General features: G+C 38.9%; 1 protein-coding gene across 1 annotated transcript in view; it reads left to right on the top strand.

Moving 5' to 3' along the window:
• ZNF532 (zinc finger protein 532) overlaps positions 1 to 21,735 on the top strand; it is a 51,981-nt gene that overhangs the window by 28,087 nt on the left and 2,159 nt on the right. Inside the window, exons 5-9 of the mRNA XM_059833379.1 lie at positions 493 to 669; positions 9,296 to 9,458; positions 13,217 to 13,495; positions 19,175 to 19,287; positions 21,073 to 21,220. Of these exons, the coding sequence (XP_059689362.1) occupies positions 493 to 669; positions 9,296 to 9,458; positions 13,217 to 13,495; positions 19,175 to 19,287; positions 21,073 to 21,220 (880 nt within the window). The remainder of the gene's footprint in view (positions 1 to 492; positions 670 to 9,295; positions 9,459 to 13,216; positions 13,496 to 19,174; positions 19,288 to 21,072; positions 21,221 to 21,735) is intronic.

Raw genomic sequence — 21,735 nt, 5'->3', positions numbered from 1 at the left:
AGTATCTCTTCATTAAATCTAAACAAGGGAAATGGTGGAAATGTTTTCCTTACTGGTTTTGCATTTTGGTGGTAGTTTCTAAATTGCTGTGGCGTACCTTGTACAATCCACTGCATGTGATAAAAATGCATTTTGTAAAATCTCTTTACAAATTTGCAGAGGATTTAAGCATTCTTTTTACAATCAATAGAATATTCTTCTGTCAAAACTTCTATCTGTTTTATTGTAATGCCATAAAAACATGATCTAACTTCATATCTCTGAGATTTTCAAATTAAATTTGGGAAATTTCCTTTTTCTTACTTTCTGATATGCAAATCTCTGTTTATGTTGATTCTTACTGGGTTGTTTAAATTGACAGAGTAACGTAGTTTTATCTGGTTGTGTGTATGTGTTTATCTCTTCCACTTGCTTGAAAATCAGTGTTGATTCCATTTCTTTCAGTACTGCTTTGGGCTAGGCTGAACTGACTCTTTTCCACTCTTTTTGCAGCTGCGTGCATTGCAATGTTGTATACTCTGATGTGGCGGCACTCAAGTCTCACATTCAAGGTTCTCACTGTGAAGTCTTTTACAAGTGTCCTATCTGTCCCATGGCATTTAAATCTGCTCCCAGCACACACTCCCATGCCTATACACAACACCCGGGTATCAAGATAGGCGAACCAAAGTAAGCAAAATTAATCTTCTACTGCACTTGCCTGCATTTTAATAAGTTGTGAAATTGCATTCTGTCCTGTGCTTATAATCTTAAAAGTCATGTACTGTACAACCAACAGTTTGTCATCCTGTTGGTAACATGTGGAGTTCGTATAATGTTTTCCTGAGTTTTTAGCTGGCAATTTATTTGGCAAAGTTTAAATTTCCATGAACATAGCAATAACAGTTCATTATTAACACTGCGTGCTACAAAAGAGTAATACAGTAATTACAAAAATTATTCGGACAGGCAGCTAGTGTGTTGCTCGTTCTTATTTTTTAATCTGCTTATCTCATCTGCATTTTTACCGTGAATTAAGATAATGTGATTCCAAAAAGAACTGCTAAGACTCATCAGGGCTTATGCCCTTTCATAACATCTGGCTGAAAAGGTGGGAAAAAGTGATTTTTTTTTTTTTTTTTCTATTACTTGCTCACAGATAGTCATCTGGGTGAATTTGGAAAAACGGTTATCCCAGTGCCATCAGCTCGCAGGGGTCAGGGTGTCTACTTGTGAGAGGTGGCTTTAGAACTGGCAGTTGTCATCTCTGGGCTGGCTTCAGGGGATTCTTAAGGGCTACCGCCACCTGCAGTACCCTGTCCTTTTGGTCAGGCAGCCACTCGCTTGTCGGACGGTGTTTTTCTTGCAGGATCTGTTCTGTTGAGCTAGGTTTTTGCTTCCCTAAGATGGTCGTGTCTCAAGGAAAGCAATTCCAGTGTGTTATTAAGTGAGAGGTACCAGCCGTTTCCAGCCTTGCCCCTCCAAATCAAAATAGATGCATTTATAGAGCTGTTTATACAAGCTTTTTTCTGATACACAATCTCTTTTTTTCTGGATTAAAGCAGAACTGATTCCATTCTGTAGCTAGGAAAGTTGCGCATCAACACAGTGGTTTACTGACAATGGTAACACAGGGCACAATAAGGAATTCGGCTTCAGGGTCTTTGTTTTACAAATGTTGAACATTCAAGGCCTTTGCTGAAGCCAGTGGGAGCTGCAGGTGCCGATGCATGTGAAAATCAGGTTTCAAATCTCATCCGTCTTAGCCTGATGCCTTCTCATTGCAGGCCTTTTTCTTCTGTCTTCTTTCTTCTCTGTTGGTCCAGTGCAGTATTGACAGTAAATATTCAAGTATTTAACTCCATGTTGTTTCTCTGGAGCATGCAGAGCACATTAGTACATTTTAACAACTTGCAGACTCAAGCAAATAGAAGGCAGAGGAGAGAAACAAGGTACCATGTAATGTAATAACCAGATTTCAGAAGAATTTGGCTTATCACTGTTTCTTCTAACATATTAACAGGAGATTTGTTCTTTAGGGTGCTTAAACCTACATTAAAGTAAAATGGCAACAAACTTACTGTGTCTGATACCAAATTAAGACATTTTCAGCCAGTGACAAATGATACCTTGTTTTAATTCAGGATGGTATCTTCAATGAGAGGCTTTGAAATATCAACACTTAATCTAAAACTTGTTTCAGATTCCCATAATTTTCATTAGAGAAAACCGAAAGATTAAGATCACCATTTGTGTAAGATACTTCACATATGAAAAGATTTCTTGAATTGTGCTTGGATCTGCTGAACTGTTTCTGATCAACTTCGTGAATTAAGTATTTTGCATTAGTTTTCTTTCCATATAGATGTGCTTATAATTGTATTCTTTTATGAATCTTTTTGATTATTAAAAGACTAAAATAAATTTTTATGAAGTACTATTGTATTGTAATATATCATAGAATTCATAGTTGAGTGCTCCTCTTAAGAAGTGGTTGTTTTCTTTAAATTTGCCAGTTTTAATCGAAGTGCTGTCTTAAATGCATACAGAGTGACTAGTAGGATTTTCCCAGTCTTTGCAGTGTTTGGAGTTCTTTGCTTCCGTTTCACAGGCATCTGTAGGTAGTACGGTGTTGCCATCAACACTCAAGATGCTCGCATTGACTGCTGTTTCACCATTTAATAAGATCTATTTCAAGCTGTCAGGACCTGTGGTTTTCCACAGAATTAACTACATGTATTTCTGCTACTCAGTAGCAATTTAAAAAGGAAGTGTTTTTGTTGTTTAAATTAGTTGATTTCTGAGGGTATTTCTCACATATCTTGGTCAAGTCGGCATCAAATGTTTGTGACATTGCTCAAATTCTGGTTTATCTGCTGTAATGTTCTGTGTTAAAATCACAGAACAGCCCAGGTTGGAAGGGACCTTGAAAGATCATCGGGTCCAGCCTTTTGTGGGAAATGGAGATGAGATGAGATGAGATTATCTAGCACCATGTCCAACTGCATCTTGAAAGCCTCCAGTGATGGGGACTCCACCACATCCCTGGGGAGGTTGTTCCAGTGAACGGTTGTTCTCACTGTAAAAAATGTCTTTCTTGTGCCAAGATGAAACCTCTCCTGCTGCACATTATACCTGTTGACACTTGTCTTCTCCGTGTGGCTCCTTGTGAAGAGAGACCCTCTGTCCTCTTTGTAGCTGCCCTTTAAGTACTGGAGCACTGTGATGATGTCCCCCTGAGTCTCCTCCAGGGAGGAGAGACCCAACTCCTTCAGTCTTTCCTCATAGGGCAGGTTCTCCAGCCCTTTCATCATCTTTGTGGCCCTCCATTGGACCCTTTCCAGTCTATCCATGTCTTTCTTGGGACCAGAACTGGACACAGTGGCCCAGGTGTGGCCTGACCAGCGCTGAGTAGAGCTGACAAGCGCTGTTGTATTTGAGGAAATACATTCACATTTGACCAATCTGCTGCTGCTGGTTTATCTGTATCATATTACCTAGCAGCTACCTTGCATATGGCTGGCGTACATTTTGAAAATTGTAACAAATTCATTGTTGAAGAGAAGGAATGTAATATAGTCATATAACACTATAGATATGACTTCATAAGCTCAGTTAATTTTTTGTTCTTCTGAACAAATTAAAAGAAGGGTACAGTGTCCTTCTGTGTTTGGAAATGCAAAGCTTTTGAGTTTTCATTGGGTGTATAAAAGGTGTCTGACCCTTGAATCTGAGTTTCAAACCACACCCAGTAGGTAGATGTTGTTGAACTCTGTATGGCTGTGGAGCCTGGCTTCTAAGTGTTCCTCTGGGCATCAGAGAGGTGCTGCCAAACCAAGGGCCAGTGTATCAGCACATCAGGGTGGCTGGGGAAGATTTGTTACTTCTGTCCTGTACGTGGGCTGAGGCCAGTCCAGTCCTGAGGGACTCTTCACTGGTTGACACTTCTTTGTTTACAGGAATTGGGTTCACTGGGTAAATGGCTGTGTGCCTCTGGCATTTACTGGAACTGAGTGATACACAATTACATTACAAACGGTTGTTTCAGAATGGATCCAGTAAACTATTTGGTGTATGAAAATGAAGCTTATGTGCAGTGATTCTCAGTGGGATGAAATTAGATTATTTTAATACAGGGAAATGGATGGCTGTCTTGTCTTTCAACTTTGTGAAGCTCTCTCCTGTAGCATACCTAAGATGCTACATCGTTTTTATGGGAAACCAAAGCTTATATGTGATTCTCTTTTTTCAGTAAACAGTGTAACTTCATGGGAATGGCGCTAAGATATTTTTCATGGCTGATCTCTTTTTGGATATTGGAGAAATTCTTTTTTATCAAGCCAGACTATGGATATATACTGTACTATTGGTACAAAGTATGTTATCCCACAAGTACCAGCTTTTTTAGAGAAAAAAACTATAGGAAGGAGAAACACCATACTCTGGTGCAGAAGCTTTCAAAACGCTAAACACCTATGTGATATGAATGTATTTTCCTGTGAGATAACATCTATATTTATTCTGAGATAATATGTGAATTTGTTAACCGGATTTTTGAAAAGTGAAAACGTGCATGTACCATGCCTATTTTGGTGTGTACTGTGGGGCAGGAGCAGTTACTGAATAACCACCCTGGTGGTGTGATTGCAGTTGAACTGCCTGCCTTACTCAAGTGTCTTGTTGAGTTGAGGTGGTTGTAAATTATGTCCTGACTAAGCATAACTGACTTTAAGCTTTGGACAGCTGTTACATGTTAAATACTGACTACTTCAATTATAAAACAAACCAGCATACTCAGTTGCATGTGTTCAGGGTTGAAAATCATGGTTTTGAATGTGACTGAAAGAAATACTTGAAATGGGCATAGTCACAACTCATACTATTAGGTATGTTGGTATGAATTTAACTGCGTACAGTCTTTTCTCAGAGACCTGTCTGAAATATAGATCTCTACCAGATAGTTTTTGTGCTTCTGTGAAAACAGAGTAAAGTCTTTTAGCTTACATGGAAAATATATATATTCAGCTCTCAGTGTTTTTAGAGAGAGAGAATTTTTGTATGTGATAAATTCAGAAAGATACCAGATTTTTTTGTAGAAGATTCACTTTCTTCTGTCAGTGCTCGTGAGTGCTGCATTACCCAGGGATGTGGTCATTAAGGGGTTGGGAAGCAGGTCGAGGGAGGTGATCCTTCCTCTCTGCTCAGTGCTGCTGGGGCAGCGCTGCAGTACTAGACCCAGAGCAGGGTCCCCAGTATGAGAGAGGCGTGGACATACTGGAGCACGTCCAGCAAAGGGACTCTAAGATGAATAAGGGACTGGAGCATGTCTCATGTGAGGAGAGACTGAGGCAGCTGGACTGTTCAGCCTGGAGAGGAGGCAGCTCAGGAGGACCTCATCGATGTGTATAAATACCATATGGAAAGGTACAGAATCGTTAAGGTTGGAGAAGACCTGTCAGATCATCAAGTCCAACCATCGACCCAACACCACCATGCCCACTGAACTGTGTCCCGCAGTGCCACCACTACATGTTTTTTGAACGCCTCCAGTGATGGTGACTCCACCATCTCCCTGGGCAGCCTGTTCCAGTGCTTGACCCCTCTCTCAGTACAGAAATTTTTCCTAATATCCAGCCTAAACCTCCCCTGGCGCAACTTGAGGCCATTTCCTCTCATCCTGTTACTTGTCACTTGGGAGAAGAGACCAACACCCACCTCACCACAACCCCCTTTCAGGTAGTTGTAAAGAAGAGAGAGCCAGACTCTTGTCCGTGGTGCCCAGAGACAGAACAAGAGGCAATGGGCACAAACTGAAACACAAGAAGTCACTTTTTTCCTGTGAAGGTGGTCAAACACTGGAAAAAAAGTTGCCCAGAGGCTGTGGAGTCTCAGTCTGTGGAGACATTCAAGATCTGACTGGACATGGTCCTGGGCAGCCTGCTCTGGCTGACCCTGCTTGAGCAGGGATTGGACTAGATGACCTCAAGAGCTCCCTTCCAACCTCAGTGATTCTGTAGTCTTCTGTTCCTTATTTCAAATGCAATAAGAATCTGAAGCATATAGTAGATCATGGTTTATTTGATTAAATTATGTAACCCTGCGATAATTAATTTATATACTACAGACCTGAAATCATTCCAGCTGAGGTCACTGTCTAGTTCCACCACAGATGATAAAGCAGGTTTTCTAATTTCTCGTGTCTAATTTTTTTTGCAAGATACGGTTCTAATAGAATTATACATAATTAAATAATCAGAGAATTATTTTTAATTCTGCCAGTCTTCATTTACATCTTGCTAACCTGGAACAATGTAACTTTACTCGTCTCTCTTTAGCACCTAGCCATGGGATCGGCTACTCGGCAACAGACACCAAAATGCTGGGATTCTGGATGTTAGCAGTGGTATGTGAGCAATGAACCAGAAGGGTGAAAATCACCCTGCCAGGGACAAGGCTGTGATACAGTCTTGTGCCTCGGCTTGTTTGCGTGCTTAGGCAGTAATCAGGCTTGACGCTTCCTGACTTTTGGACAAAGTTGCTGATGGAGATGTAAGACAGCGTTATAAGAGGCAGGACTTAAGGGACAGAAGAAAAATACTTGATGCCCCAGGATTAGGGAATGTGTGTGGTTAGTACCAGCTTTCTAGCTTGTGACATTACAAGCAGATTCACTACAGAACTGCAGCAAGTACTTTTCTGAGGAAACTGTGGGGGTTTTTTTCTTGGATGGAGTGAAGAGGGCTGACAGTAAAATAACTGCTTTAAAGTATCTCTAGCTGCTCTGCTGAGATGGGACCAAGACAGTGGAGTGTGCTTAGATGCTCAGTAGCTCTGTGTGCTGTGGCCAAGGGAAATGATCCCTTGCATAGTGAATCCTTTGGCTCTTTCTACCCTTAAAGCTTAAACAGTGCATCCCACAGAGTGTGCCTGTAATAGCACTGTGCCTGGAGAAGGTTCACGTTTCTCTATTTCTGTCTGTGTTCAGTTCAGCTGACCTGCTGGGGTGGTGATCCATTGACTTTTTTCCCCCAGAAGTTGTCTCTTATGATCTTGGTTAAAACTATTAGTAAGATACATGGGGTTATATTGATGTGAGGTACATGAGGCGAAAAGGCATTTTAGGAGCCTGGGGTTTCTTTCTTACCAACTATTATCAAGAAGCATTTCCTATTTCTGGCAAGCTCTTTAACACCTTTCATATGGGAATTGTCCAAGAAGTTAGGATTCTGAAAGGTTATAGATCAGTAATAAAGTGACAAACTGAAATACTTGTTTTGAATAATGTCTAAGAAGCGTTTATGGACAGTAATGTGGGGGGTCAGAGGATGGAGAGGAGGCTCCCCTTTCTAAGTACTCGGTGCTCACTAGGTGAAGCTAACAGGTGTATGTGCTGCTGTGCCTGTGCAGAGCATGTCGTCCCATGCAGAGGGTTCACCACAGAAACCAGTACAATAGTATGTAGGTTGTCAGAGGATGCTGTGTGAATAAATAAATTTATCCTAGCATATGTAAGAAACTGGGACCACTTGATATACCACAAAAACAATATTTTTCACAGTTAATATGATTAAGTGTACTATTTTCCAATTATTTCAAATATTTGGACTCACTGAATGGCTTGGACATTGAAGCAATGTCCCTGTTCTTGTCATCTCAAAACACAGTGCAGGGTGGTCTTTAGAGCTCTTGAACAATGTACCGTTGATGATAATTGCTTAGAGAGATATAGAAAGGACTTGGAACATTTATGTGGATAATGAGAAAATTCAGCATTCTGCCAAGCAGGGTTTGTTGTGGTTTTTTTTAACTGAAAAGTCATTTTTTAGGACAGAGATCAACCTCTAATTGATGGGATTAGGAAGACTACTTTGGCAGAGTACGCGCCTGTCACTGTACTGAGCACCTCTTGTTGGGTTTCTTTCATTTTAGCTGAACTTTTTATGAAGTACTACCACTGCTGATGGCTAATGGATGAGATTTCTCTCTCATCTGATGATCTATGGCAAATTTCTTTGTTACTTTTCTTTCACATGTCATTTCTTTTCATTCATTTTCCAAGTTAAAAGTGTGGCGTTTCTGGAAGAATAGAATTGCTTACTATTAATAAGCAGATGTATTAAAGGGTTACAGTTTGAATGGCTAATCTTGTTACTCACCTTTAGTTGCCAAGGAAATCATTCTTAACACAATCAAACATGCAGATAAGCAAAAACAAGAAGCAAAGTATCAAGTAAATAGTTACGTAGAATGCAATTTAAACTATACTTTTCATTATAAAATCATCAGTAAAATCAAACAAGCTTCAAACTATTGTCATGTAGTAGTTGTTGCAGCATTTAGATCAGAGTATTATGGTTCTGGTTTCCCTTTGCTTTTTGTCTGCTGGACAGACACTTGACAAGGATCTGCTAAAAATACAACTGTTTTCAGTTTGTTTAATAACTTTCTTAGGATTTTGTGATACAGAATTTTGGCTACCATATTCATTTTCAGGGAATATGCTTTTAGTGTCCGGTACTTACCTAGTTGTTTGTTAATTAGTATATCTATTTCTAAAGCACTTTTGAAATTGTATCAATAGATGCATTGCTTCACCTGTTACACAGCTACTAAAACATAAATTGCTTTTGTTACAATTTTGGTTAGAATACCGCCTATTGGAATGGGAGATTCAGGTAGCTAATTTCGAAAGTCGCATATGGTCTAAGAAAGGAAGTTGTGGTTCTGGTGGTATTTCTACATTGCTTCGATAGACAGACTCTTAAAGGCATGTAATTGCGAAACAGGGAGGAGATACCATCCTGTGAAGTTTCAGCTTCAGAGCATAACAGTCTAGGCTTGGCATTCAGGAGGTTCAAAGCCATACACATTGCCAAAAATAAATTTATCCTGAAGTATATTACCAATTACGATCGAATCAATCACTCCCTTGAAACATATTGCCTTTACAACCTGAAACAGGTATATCGTCCTTTAGTTATAATGTGAGTTCAGAAACTGAAGACATTTAACTGTCAGAGTACCCTAAGCAGATGTTGGTGTTATATATGTAACTGGCATATGCTGTTGTTTTCTGGCTTCTTGTTTGCACTTTTTAATGATTTTTTTTCTATTTTTCCATTTTTTTCTACTGCTCCCATACTTTGAAATTGGAGGATGTTTTGAAGTAGTTTAATTTTGACTTTTTTCAGGCAGTGTGAAATGATTGCTTAAACATGTCAGATCTTATCTCTGCTGAGAAAAAAAGTTAACATCATGACTCTTGCAAGTAGATCATCAACATGACTGACATTGTTTATTGTACTTCTGTTTTTAGAATAATATATAAATGCTCTATGTGTGACACTGTGTTTACTCTACAACCTTTGCTCTATCGCCACTTTGATCAGCACATTGAAAACCAGAAGGTGTCTGTTTTCAAGTGTCCAGACTGTTCTCTTCTATATGCACAGAAACAGCTTATGATGGATCATATCAAGGTGTGTAGGCATCTTCTCTTGTTTCGTTCGTAGATACCATTTGTCATGCAATATATGCTGTGAGAAAATACTGTAAAAAGGCACAGAATAACAAGAAGACTTCTGAAAGAGAGAGATGTTAACAATTCCAAAAGAGTAAACTGTGAATAATGTTCTCGAATGTTAAAATGTTATGCTTTATATGGTCTTCAGTGTATCTGTGATGTAATCACTAACTTAGTTTTTCTATATGAATGTTGATTTTGGTATGCTAGGACTATCTCAGTGCATTGCATTCAATAAGTCATTTTATCAAAATAATAATGGGTATAGTAAAGTAAGTTAGTCCGATCCTAGTAAGTATGAGCCTTATTTACAGTATTCTAAGTATTATTCCAATTGTTAGGAGTTGAGAATACTGAGTACATTGTAAAATCAAACCTTTGATGTTCAGAACTCACTGGTAGAAACAAGTATGTTTCTTGAATAGATGTAGAGGTTATTTGGGTGTGTTTACATACAAACATGAACACATGCATGCTTTGAAAAAAAACTTGGTGTGGATTTTCTCATAAATACCCTTGTAACTGAAGCAGATTTACTGTCATCCTTGCAAATCATGTTATTAAGACCACAAGTCCCCTGGCTATAATTTGTTAGCTGTGTATTTTAAATATGCTGTGTTACCTTGTTTTATATATACCAAATCTGTTAGCACTGCTGAAATTTCTTATGCCTTACTAACATGATCTGGTGCCTGGTAACAACTGAAGTTATTTACACTGTTGCAAAGTATTGCAATACAGGATGGTAGCACTTAATTCAGTGGGTTTCTTTTGCAGCAACACATAAGACTTAGTAAAATTTGTACACAGAATAGTGGAAAACCAGACATCTTTCCTGTCTGCTGAAACCATCATTTTGCATTTCAGTGTCAACTAGGGCACTTGTAACCTCAGAAATCTCTGAAGCTGTGTTGAAAACAGGATCACAAGTCTTGAAAAAATAGTCGGTCTTAAAGCCAATCTTAAACTTGAGGAGGAAATAGGGAAGGGCTGACCCAAGATGTTGAGAAATACAAGGACTTGATATTTTCTGTTTCTGAGCTAGTTTGTGTTTACTGTAAGAATCGTCTTACATTTATGCCAGATATCTTAAATGGTCCTCTCATGCAGCAATGCAAAGTCCTATTTTCTATTTCCTTTGATCTACTTGTATTGCTTCTTTTTTTAACTAAATAGGCAAATTCCATATATTGCAGTGTATCTATTATTTATGTAATTAGTTTTTCTTGACTTAGGTATTATTGTAAAAGTATGGTTGTATCTGTACATAACTACTTCTTTAAGACCTGAAAACAACTATTTTAGGAGCATGATCTGACTGTAGTTAGGGCCAGAAGCTAGTCTTACATAAATTAGGGTTGCTCAGCATCTCTAATTATAAAGTTATTCTCAGTTACTTACGATTTGGGCGCTGTTTAACTCTTTTGGCTTTAGTGTTCCATGCCAGGATTTGTACTTTCAACCAGTGTTTTTTTAGCATGTTACGCTATAAATGATTCGGACATTTTTGAGAATAAAATTAGAGGATTAGAACATCCATGTGCCATAACAGTATTACTGCTTTTATTCAGAATTGCTAGTGCTTTTACATCTAGGATGTGTGTATAGTAGTAGGGACAGCAGCGGAAAAGTATAAATTGGACTTCAGTTAAGGGGAAATGAAAGAAATACAGTAATGGGTTATAGATAAAAACAGAAAAGGACTCAGGGAGAGGACGAGTGTCAGACAAGGGCAGAGCTCAGCCCAGCTGGACAAAAAGTAATTGTTTGATATGGCTAGACATAAACCATCAAGGCAGAGAAGACCTGGATGAAAATAGAACAGAAAGGGATAGAAGAGAGCTCAGAAGGAGGTTACTTAAAGCTACAAAAAATAATCTAGAATAATTCCTGCAGATGTGCATGTTTCTTGTTGGCAAAATGTATGTCTCATTTTCCTATAACGGCTAACTACAAGCAAATTTCTAACAGCCAGTGAGAACATGTGGTGAAGGTCTGGACTGGAGGTGTTAACACTCCCAGTTCTGCTGGTGATATGTGCTGTGATCACTGTGACTCCATGTTACACTTTAATACTTTTTGTTTATTTTCAAATAAGAGATTAAATTTCAAGTATTGTATTTAATCACATTTAGAAAGTTAAGCACTCGCATTTTACATGCTGACAAGTTAAGCTGGGATGGAATCTCCAGGTCAATCTTCAGTTGCCTGAAACTACAAGAACCTCCTTCCCCCCTGCCCCGTGCTTCTTTCTTCTTGTCGTGGTGCAATGGAATACTAAAGGCAACCTCCTCCTTTACTGCACAACTTCAGTTTGTTCTTAGAACCAGTCAGTTGAACCTGCGTGCTTTGCTTTTTAGTAACATTTTAGGTTTTTAATTACTGACTTTTATTGTAGAAGTTGTTAAATAGAAGAACATGTTCTATAGATCAGGTTGATGTTTGCTGTAGAGCCAGTGGGTAGTCCCAAAAGCCAGAGGATTTACAAAAGAACTTCATACTGAAGTATTATACTGGAGTATCAGATTTGTATTCTTATATTCTCAGAATCAAGAATGTATTGAATGTTGTTTTGTTTCTGAGATTACCTGTAGGAAAAATAATTATGTTTGGGATGGCTAGTCACATCATCCAGGAGAGTTATAATAAAGGTTAGCAGATGAGATGATTAGAACACCGTCATTATAAAGGGCAAGTCTTTAGATGTGAAAGAGACCTTGATAGTGGATCCATGTTCAACAGCATATTAAGTCTGGGCTGCAGTCATCTTTGTTGGCCCAGAACCCTGCTGACTCATACCTGTTGTGTCCATGTTCATATATGAAACTCAGACACTGAAGCTCAGGTCTTCCTGAACTAGTCGTCTTTTTGGTAGGCTCAGGTATCACACCAACATGTGACACTGGCGCCAGAAATTGGGGAAGGAAGAGGTGGAAGAGTTCTTCCCTTCTTACTGATTGTTTACTTAAAGTCTAGAAACAAATCAGTGAAGAAGGGTCACTACCTAAGAGCTGCAGGGTGCTTGAGAACAGCTTGTTAGACACCTCTTAGCTGTCCCCGGGTCTTGGGAACCCCATCAGCCCTCCACACGTTTGCTTCTAAGGACTGTTAGCAATGTAGCCCTAAGTTAGGGTGTTCACAACCTGAGCATGGAGTAGGGCAGGGCTTAACTCTGCCCCAACGTAAAATATTAATATATCCTAAACAATATAGTTGCCTGATCTTTCCAGAGTTGCCTTTTCTTGTCTCATTTACAAATGTGCCAAGTCAAAATTTGTCAGTAAAAACCTTTCCTTCTTGGAAATGTCTAGTCTCATAGTTTGAAATGGGGATGCTCAATTAATATGTTAGGTAAGTAAAGCAAGAAATTAAACTTAACATAAAGTACCTCTTGAGTCCTTTTCTCCTCCCTATTAAACAGCAATTTAAACTTAACCTACAAAGTCTCTTTTTTTTTTTTTTTTGTAAAAATATCTAGCCACTGAAGAAAACTTCTCTTTAGCTACGGATGGTGTCTGTTAGTGTTGTTGGCTAGTTTCTCTTTATGCTAGGCCTTGCCTTTACTTAATCATGTTTCTTTAAGTTAAGAATGTGATCTGATAATAATATGACAAGTAAATGAAGACTTTTGATTCAGAGGGTCTTTGCATTTTGTCAATACAACTGTATACATCTATGTTAGTTTTGTACTTTTTTTTTTCTCTTTTATTGTAGTCTATGCATGGAACTTTGAAAAGTGTTGAGGGGCCACCAAACCTGGGGATAAATCTGCCTCTCAGTACTAAACCCACAACTCAGAACTCAACCAGTCACAACAAAGAGGATACAAAATCTGTCAACGGAACAGAAAAGTTGGAGAAGAAATCTGCTTCTCCTATAAAGAAAGCAGAGCCTAAAAAAGTTGCTAATCCTGGCTGGACGTGTTGGGAGTGTGATAGGCTCTTCACTCAGAGAGACGTTTACATCTCTCACATGAGGAAGGAACATGGAAAGGTAAACGAGTAATATTCAATTACAAGAAAGTGAATTAACCTGAAATATGAAGTAATTTTTTTCCAAATTCAGTTGTGTTTTTGCAAACAATTCCTTTAAGTTCCATCGTTATTCTTCTCTGTTCTTGTATCTATTTCATCTTTCTCTCTTTGGCTGCTTAGTTTTTGTCATTTTCTGCATAGTTCCACTGAGAAAATCCACACGCTGTTACTTAATTGTAGGCGTGTTCATCCAGTACCAAAATTTCTTCAAGATGGAAAGAGTGAAAGATATTCCAGTATTTCGTCCAACTCATCTAATCCAATCCAGGTTCTCATTTCTTCATTTGTGCCTTCTCAGTTCCCTCTCTCTCTTGAAAATTCATTAACTGTTAGACTCGGGGAATGGAGTCTTGTTTTATTGGTCCGATGAGTGCCCAACAGCACTTCATGTTAAAGGTAGACTCACTCTAAGGTCGAGCCATTGTTCTAATCTTACACTTGTAGCTTCAGCCAACAAGTCAGCGGAGTTGAACAAGTTGAATTTTGTATTTAAGGCAGCTGGATTTGAGATAGCTTACTTAAAACGGATTGAAAGTGAAATATGAGAATGCCGTATTCTCAAGTCAGCAGAAAGACAGCTTGGTGTCCTTGCTGCATCCCATAGCTTTTCCAATTAAATTAATTAAAAAGACTGGCAGGTAGGCCATAGTGAAACTGATCCTCAGATGGACCCTTCTTAGCTGCGTTTGAGACAGACTGTAGCAAGCTCCAGCCCGATGCTGACATACAGCAGTCGTCTGCTTTCCAGTCCTGTCCTTCGCTGTGTACTGGTGAAAATGGTCTGATTCTTTTCTCAGTTGGGAAGCAGGGAATTAAACTTATGTACTGTGCTAATGAAAGAGCAGAACTGGAAGGGATAACAGACTTATTTTGTCTAAGTGGAGAAGAATCATCTTTAGTGAAAATCTGTAGCTTTCAGGATGCTAATACACTATAATAAATGATAGCACATTTCCAGAGGTTTCTGCGTCCCTTCATCTTTAAAGTGGTTGTGCAAAATATTTTATTCTTTTTGTAAACATTTTCTGGAAAAGCTGAAAATGCCAGACTACTGAGTGTCATCTCTAATGTTCTCATGACAACTTCAAGCAGATAGCACCCAAGCCTGACTGACAGGATACTATTTCAATGTTTCTCCTTGCCTTCAGTAACTCCCACTCCATTCTTTCAGCCTTCCTGCTGTAGAGTCCTGTAGCTATATTGCCAGACGAAACACACAAAAGCAAAGGATTTTGATTCACAGAACTACATTTTCTTTTACTTGGTTCTCCTTTTACAGCTTGAGGGCATGAAAAGTAGGCAAACAGCTGAGATCATGTGGTCTCCATTTGACTTCTCCAGTTGCTTTAAAAGACCATTTTTGCATTTCTGTCCAGTGAAGTCATGGAGGAACTGTTAATTGCCTCAGTGTCAAGCCTAGCAGGTATATTCCTGACACTTCTGCTAGGCAGTGTCTATAAAGAAACTCCATAAAATGTGTTACAGTCCCTGTGGCATGCCTATGCTCTGAATACTTGTTTCTGATCCTGTAACACTCATACCATCATAGTTTAATTTTCTGTCAAAATCAGTCTCTTTAGCAGCATATAAACTGTTGGTCCGCTCTGTTTTGCCTGTTAGTCCAAATACTAACTCAGTGCTTTTACCAGCAAACAGAAAGAAGTTTAAGACACGATGCATTTTACGTTGATGCAATTCTTAAAAACAAAACACCACAACCTCCCTATGAAACTGTCACTTTAGAGTTAACTAGAGAATGATATCCAGTCTGATCACATCTACAGCGAAGTGGCAGAGGGCATGTAAAATAACGTTAGTAACGTATTGATAATGCTTCTAAACATTGGCTTTAAATATGTATCTTTCGATCTCTGATGTTTAATAAGAATGTGCAGTGTTACCTCAAGAACAGCCCTTATTATGAAATACTAGATAATTGTTGCACTCAAATACTGGCCTAAAGGCCATTGCTTACATTTATTTACTATTTTTTATCCCTATTCAAGCAGTTCCTCAAATTGCCTGGGAAGCATATATGTTAAAACAAACAGAGATACTACTCCATGTCTTTCAGAAATGGATGTTAAAGACCAGTTGCTACGTCCCTTCCAGACCTCTCAAAATTTTCAGTAATTGTTAGCTTTCAAAATTACTATATTCAAAAACTAAACTTTTATGGATACATGTTATTGTAGAGAGACTAGAAATGAGCATAAGATAACCAAGTATGTGATATGGGTCTAATTAATTTACAGTCTGTTTTTCTTAAGAATGATAGGTCTGGGTTAAACACTCTAAAATGATCTATGCAATATGTTTGTTAAAAACTTCAATTAAGCAATTCATGAGTTATTCAGAAAGTCCCTTGTCATGTAAGGTATTTTAAGATAATTAGTTTCAAACTTCTAATTGCTGCTTTTGCAGGATCAGAGTGAAAGTCTGGAGCTGTAACCCTTCTTAGCTGATCCCAGGCTGGATTATTCAGAGGTATTCATAGGAGAGGTATTGCCATGTATATCCTCTTTGGACAGATTCTTAAGTTTCTAGACGTTATTGGGAAGCGTCTACACAGACAGACAGACAGATTCACGTTATTTGTATCCTCTTCCTGAGCTGGTTGAAGGTAAGCCAGCTGTAAGGTAGGAAAATTTGTAGCTACCTTAGCGTGACTCTCTGCCTGATCTTAAAAGTGCTGTTTTAAAAAAAATAGTAAATGTTATTAGCCCAGACAAAGGGTGGTTCTAACAAGTCTGTACAACTCCTGGCTTGAAACTGGATCATGTATGTCTGCACCCCGCAAGGTAGACATACGCTGAGCTTCCTAACGCTTGTGCATAAGTGTGTTTCTGTGAAAGGACAGATGTTTTCTAAGCAGGAATCGCTTTACCAATTCCAACTTGCTGTGCATCTAATTGAACATCCTCTTCCTTCCTGTAAAGGCAAGATGCTGTACAACAGGTCCTGCTACATCTAATTACAGAACTAATTTTTTAGTTCTTTTGGTTTTGGCTGCCATTGCAGAAACTAATGCATCCAAAATCCTCTTTCGGTCTCTATCCAGAATCTTCCCCACAAATTTAGAACAAGTGTGGCGTCATGGATGGTTACCCCAGGTAGTGCCCCTGGTGCTCTGAGAGGGACTGAGTCCTACTGAGCACAGTCCTCCTGCTGCTTTTCGGACTAGGCACTTGATGCATCTACACTGTGCAGTGGCGTCGACAAAGATACATGGGCTGCCTTGGTTGAGCTTGTATGTTTGTACAGTATGGTGCAGGGCTGTTTCTTGATAGAAGCCCTAATATGACTTCACATTTTATTTTAGAAATTCTGCACTGCAGTCATAAGCATACCACAAAACCATACTGCAAAATGTATTGATCAATGCATTAGCATTAGTGAGTATGCACTGCTTGTAAACACTGTCAGGTTTTCACCTTTAACAATTTAAGAGCGAAATATGTTGATTTCCTTTTATTTTAATTGGCCTTTAAACGTGAAAAGGAAGTCTAGGTTGAACAGCACTGCGCCTCTAACAGCATTATGTTGACTAGCCCCAATAAAATTACCATATAATGTTTCCTAATGGGCTGCTTCACATTTCCATGAACGACCTTTCAAAATTGCTTTTCTTTCCTTCCCCCACATGCCGTGTGATGTTGGTCTTGATAGCAAAAGGTCTCTCATCTCACTATAACAGTTCTTACTCCTTTAGCCATTCCAGACATCACTTTTTCCTGTGTACAAACCTTCCACTATTCACTCCAAACTTTGCAGTAAATTATAATTTTCAGTAATGACATCACCACTACAGATCTCCACTGGCTTGTCTGTAGCTGTGCCTGAGCAATGTAGCCATTAGGCAGAATACGAACATCAACATAAAGTTCAGCACTCAGAGCACAAATACAAGATGGATGTTTTTCAGTTCCTTAAGCATTTCTGTATGGCTTGAGCTTGTTAGTATTTAGGATTGAGAATTCTTTTTTATTATTATTGATTAATGTTAGGCACCGGAGAGTGACACATGTCATATTAAAATGTCCATGTGGATTATTGTGAATCTCTGTTGTTTAGGAATTTGTCACTTTCTCAGAAGTAAGAATAAGTGAGCCAAGTGAGCCAAACCCTTGACATTATTCTGTGAAGAAAATCTTTGCTATTGGGTGCTTTGGAACATAGGGACAGATCTTGGGTGGATTCTCCAGAATAGTCGAGAAGGGTCCAATTTCAAGCATTGATCCAAGTCTTCGCTCAGTGGCCTCAGTTGGAATAGTAGAATAATTTGAAACATTATTTGGTTTTTTTCAGTTTCCCAATAAATGCAGGAAAGAGAATGTTATTGATACTATGAAGGAAGACTGTGATTGCTGCTAGAGCAGGAAAAAACAATCCAAGAAATGTGATTTTCCTTCTAGATACTTGACTGATTGTATGAAACTGGCCATTCCTTCACTTGTACCTGACTAGCAGGCATGAGCTCTCCCTCAGACTGGAGCACTTGAAATATGGATCCACACGATCCAGATTTCTTTTGCGAGGTTCCAATAAAATCCATTTCTTTTTCAGACCCAGGACACCTTGATTCTGGCAGGAATTATTATACTGAATGAGGAGTGTGAGATCCTGGCCCTGACGGGATTTTTGAAAAGTAAACTGGAAGAGTAATCTGGAAAGGTCTTCAATTAGATTTGTTTCATCAGTGTTTGGATTTAATTTCCAAAATGTTGTTTCGATTTCCTTGTTAATGCCAAAACAGCAAAAAGTACAGATACGAGCTTGAACAATCTAGTTACCTGTGAAAGGAAGCAGGAAATCTAATTGGGAATATTCCCATTTCCTTACTGCAGCTACTCCAGTTGATAAGATATGCTGTTTGAACTGAGTTCTAGGACTGATGGAATTTAAGGGACGGGACTATGTCATTCATTCATTCTTGGGGCTTGTATAGTCCACAGTTTTGGAGGTGTTACTTCTTCAGATACTAGAGCTCCTGTGGAGCTGGAACAACATAGATGGAGACCACTCCATCCTTTTCAGCTTCCTTCCTTTTCTTTCTCCTTCCACTGTAATGTAACTGTAATATAAACCCCACAGAATTCCCCAAAGAGATGTCCCTCAAATTGGCATCGGACCATACCTGTCATTTCTTCGTTACTTTTCTGAGCCCTGTTAGTGTGTCAGTGACGTTTTGCTTTGGTCCTTATTATGTGCTCTATACCCCTCCTTGTAGGTGACTGATAAGCTCTCTGTCAGCAGCTGCAGCTCTGTAGTTTGGTGAATGGGAAGGGAAAGGTTGTTTTGCAGTGAAAGCAGATCTCTCACCGTACTGCCTTTAGTGATGCAGAAATAATCCACTGATCTTCTTTGCTTCTTTGGTGGAAGAAATTCACTTCATCCGTAGTCTGACACTGGTTTACAACTGGTGATAGATGTGTGTGTAACTCATGCCAGCCACACTGCTTTGAAAGAGGTTCAGGTCCTCTGACTTCTGCAGTGTTGCTGTAGGAGTGGTGTGTACTTGAAGATACAGTACTAGACACTGGTAAGTGATGTTTCTTTGCGATTATTAAAATGTTCGACACATGCACTACTTTTACTGACCTTTTTTAATTAATGTATTTTTCATCTTTTTTTAAAGCAAATGAAGAAACATCCATGTCGACAATGTGACAAATCTTTCAGTTCATCCCATAGTTTATGTCGTCACAATCGTATCAAGCACAAAGGCATTAGGAAGGTTTATACATGCTCGTAAGTTCTACTTTTATTTATTTAGAAACAGAATATAAACCAACAAAAAACGTTAGTTGAATTTCTTTTCTTGATTGTATAAAAGCCAGTGCCCATTCATTCAAATTAATCAGGAATTTAGATACATAGATAGGCCAAACAGTTTAGGCTATCCGGCATGCATAAAACACAGCAGGCTACTGAGAATGCATGTACGTGAAGTCTGCTGTCTTTCAGGGTCTTTGGCAAGCAAATCTGGAACTTTACTGAGCTGAGAGTTTGCATGGCTGATAGTTCTGCAGAGGTGAACTTGGTTTTCAATAGTCTCTTGAATATACAACCCACTCTTCTAATCTACAAAAGCCAGTATTTATAGTATTTTTCTCATACGTAAAAGTGTGTAATGTCTAAAAATCCTTAGTGTTGTTTAAGTGGCTGGAGGGATGATACATAATTTAATAGAAAAATCCGTGTCAATCAGATAAGATACATAAAACAAACTTTCTGTAGTATCTCTTCATTCATAGTTTTGTATGCATTTGTGTGCTGTGGAACCGAGTTTGAAGGTCTGAAAAGGAAGCTGCGAGCAGCAGCCATTCTCTGTGGTGGAGAATCTTACCAGTCCCTTCTCTGCTGTAGTATGATCTCTGCTTTGTTATGGAAAGCACAAGGCCCAGTGGTGTGGAAGCTTGAGACTGCCACGCATAGCACAGCATTCCAACAAAGTGCTTTATAACCTCCTGTCTCCCTGCACCGTGGTTATCTGACACAACCCATGTGTCGAGATTGTTTCTAATATACCCTTAATTTGTACTTCAGTCTACATAAGCTGGCTAGCCTAGACGCTGTTTCTCTTGGTACATGCCAAGTAGCAATTCCCTGGTTTTTGCATACGCTTTGAGCAGAAAGCTTATTGTGGTTCTCTCTTTTCATTTCAGAATGCCTACAGTACTGTTGTTTGTTTTCTGGTTTGTTTTTTTTTTAATAAAGTTAAATGAAACAGCATTTAAAAAGTTAAAGCCTTAGGAGAGAGACTCAGAAAGAGAGTATTACAGTTATTACAGTTTAACTTCTCCCCTACAGTTTTTGTTTGGCCGTCCCTCCTCCAGACACCTGTACAATATGTTACAACATTGGAGCTCAGGAGAAATACACTTCCCAAAAGCACATGAGATGTTTAGACGTGATGCAGCTGGTTCTGTGTGGGAGAACAAAGCACAGATTGTGAAAGACAAGTTTGTTCTGCTGGTTAGTTTGAGGTTGGAAAGGGAACTGAGAAGGAATTACTTGTTCCACGGTGATAAAGTATTTGGATTTGAATGCAGAATTAAGTGTCATTGGGGGCTAGCATTCATCCTACGTGGAAGGTGATTGCTTTCCCTGTGAAATTTAAATTAAGGAGAACTTGGGAAGGTGTCTAATACAGTACATAATGTACAGGTACAGTAACGTACAGTACAGAATGTACAGTTTGGTGATGTTAGCAGACGTCCAAGAAACAAACTTGGATGCTCCCAGGTTTTCCTCGGACTCACACTTTGTACCATTTTGGATATTATCTTCAGAGAACTTCTCATTTGCTCTGAATAAAAATTGCTCAAACATTTCTAGTTTTGTTTTATAATTATGCTCATTTTCTTATAAAACTTACCTGTGCAATTGATTGGAAAAACATTGTCGCTATCTTTAATAGATTGTACTCTAGTCTGGATTTATTTACTAGTCCTATTTATGTTCTTCAGAATACAATGACTTTTGTTAAGCGTGACATTTGAATCTGTGCATGTCTGCTTTGTGTTTATGTAGGCACTGCCCAGATTCAAGACGTACTTTTACCAAGCGGTTGATGTTGGAAAAACACATTCAGTTGATGCATGGCATTAAAGACCCTGATGTGAAAGAAATGACTGAATCAACCAATATGGAAGAAAGGGAAGTAAAAGAAGACGCAAAGGTAATCACTTAGAAGATTCATTCAGTCACTGAGAGTGGGTATATATTCAGGGTCTTTAAACAGATGCAGGTATTTTGATCCCATAAAAGTCTGATCTTCAGTGAAGTAGAGCTCAAATAATGTCTCAAAGGTTCCTGCAACAAATTCTGTTATGCTTGAACTAGAACAGGTTTTTGGAAAGGCTTTCTGTTTGGTTTCATCACTGAATGATGGAAAATATAACTTGCCCGTTAGTGGTTTGCTTTAAGAGCACCTTTCAAATCCTGCAACCAAGTCCTCTCATAGCTGTAGAAAAGCTACAAGTTATGTAGAAGCAATGTGACCTTCTTCCACATACCCAGCCTTGATCTTATTTGATATAAATTTTACAGTGAAACTGCTTTCAATCTGATGATTGAAATAATACAGCAGGATCTCCCGCTGTACTTGGCGCTGCTGCAGCCTCACCTGGAGTACTGTGTGCAGTTCTGGCCCCACCATTTAAGAAGGATGTGAAGGTCCTTGAATGTGTCCAG

The sequence above is a fragment of the Gavia stellata genome, chromosome Z (assembly GCF_030936135.1).
Source record: "Gavia stellata isolate bGavSte3 chromosome Z, bGavSte3.hap2, whole genome shotgun sequence".
Classification (NCBI taxonomy): Eukaryota; Metazoa; Chordata; class Aves; order Gaviiformes; family Gaviidae; genus Gavia; species Gavia stellata.
Note: the sequence above shows the minus strand (reverse complement) of the source record. Positions and strands in the feature narration are given on the sequence as shown.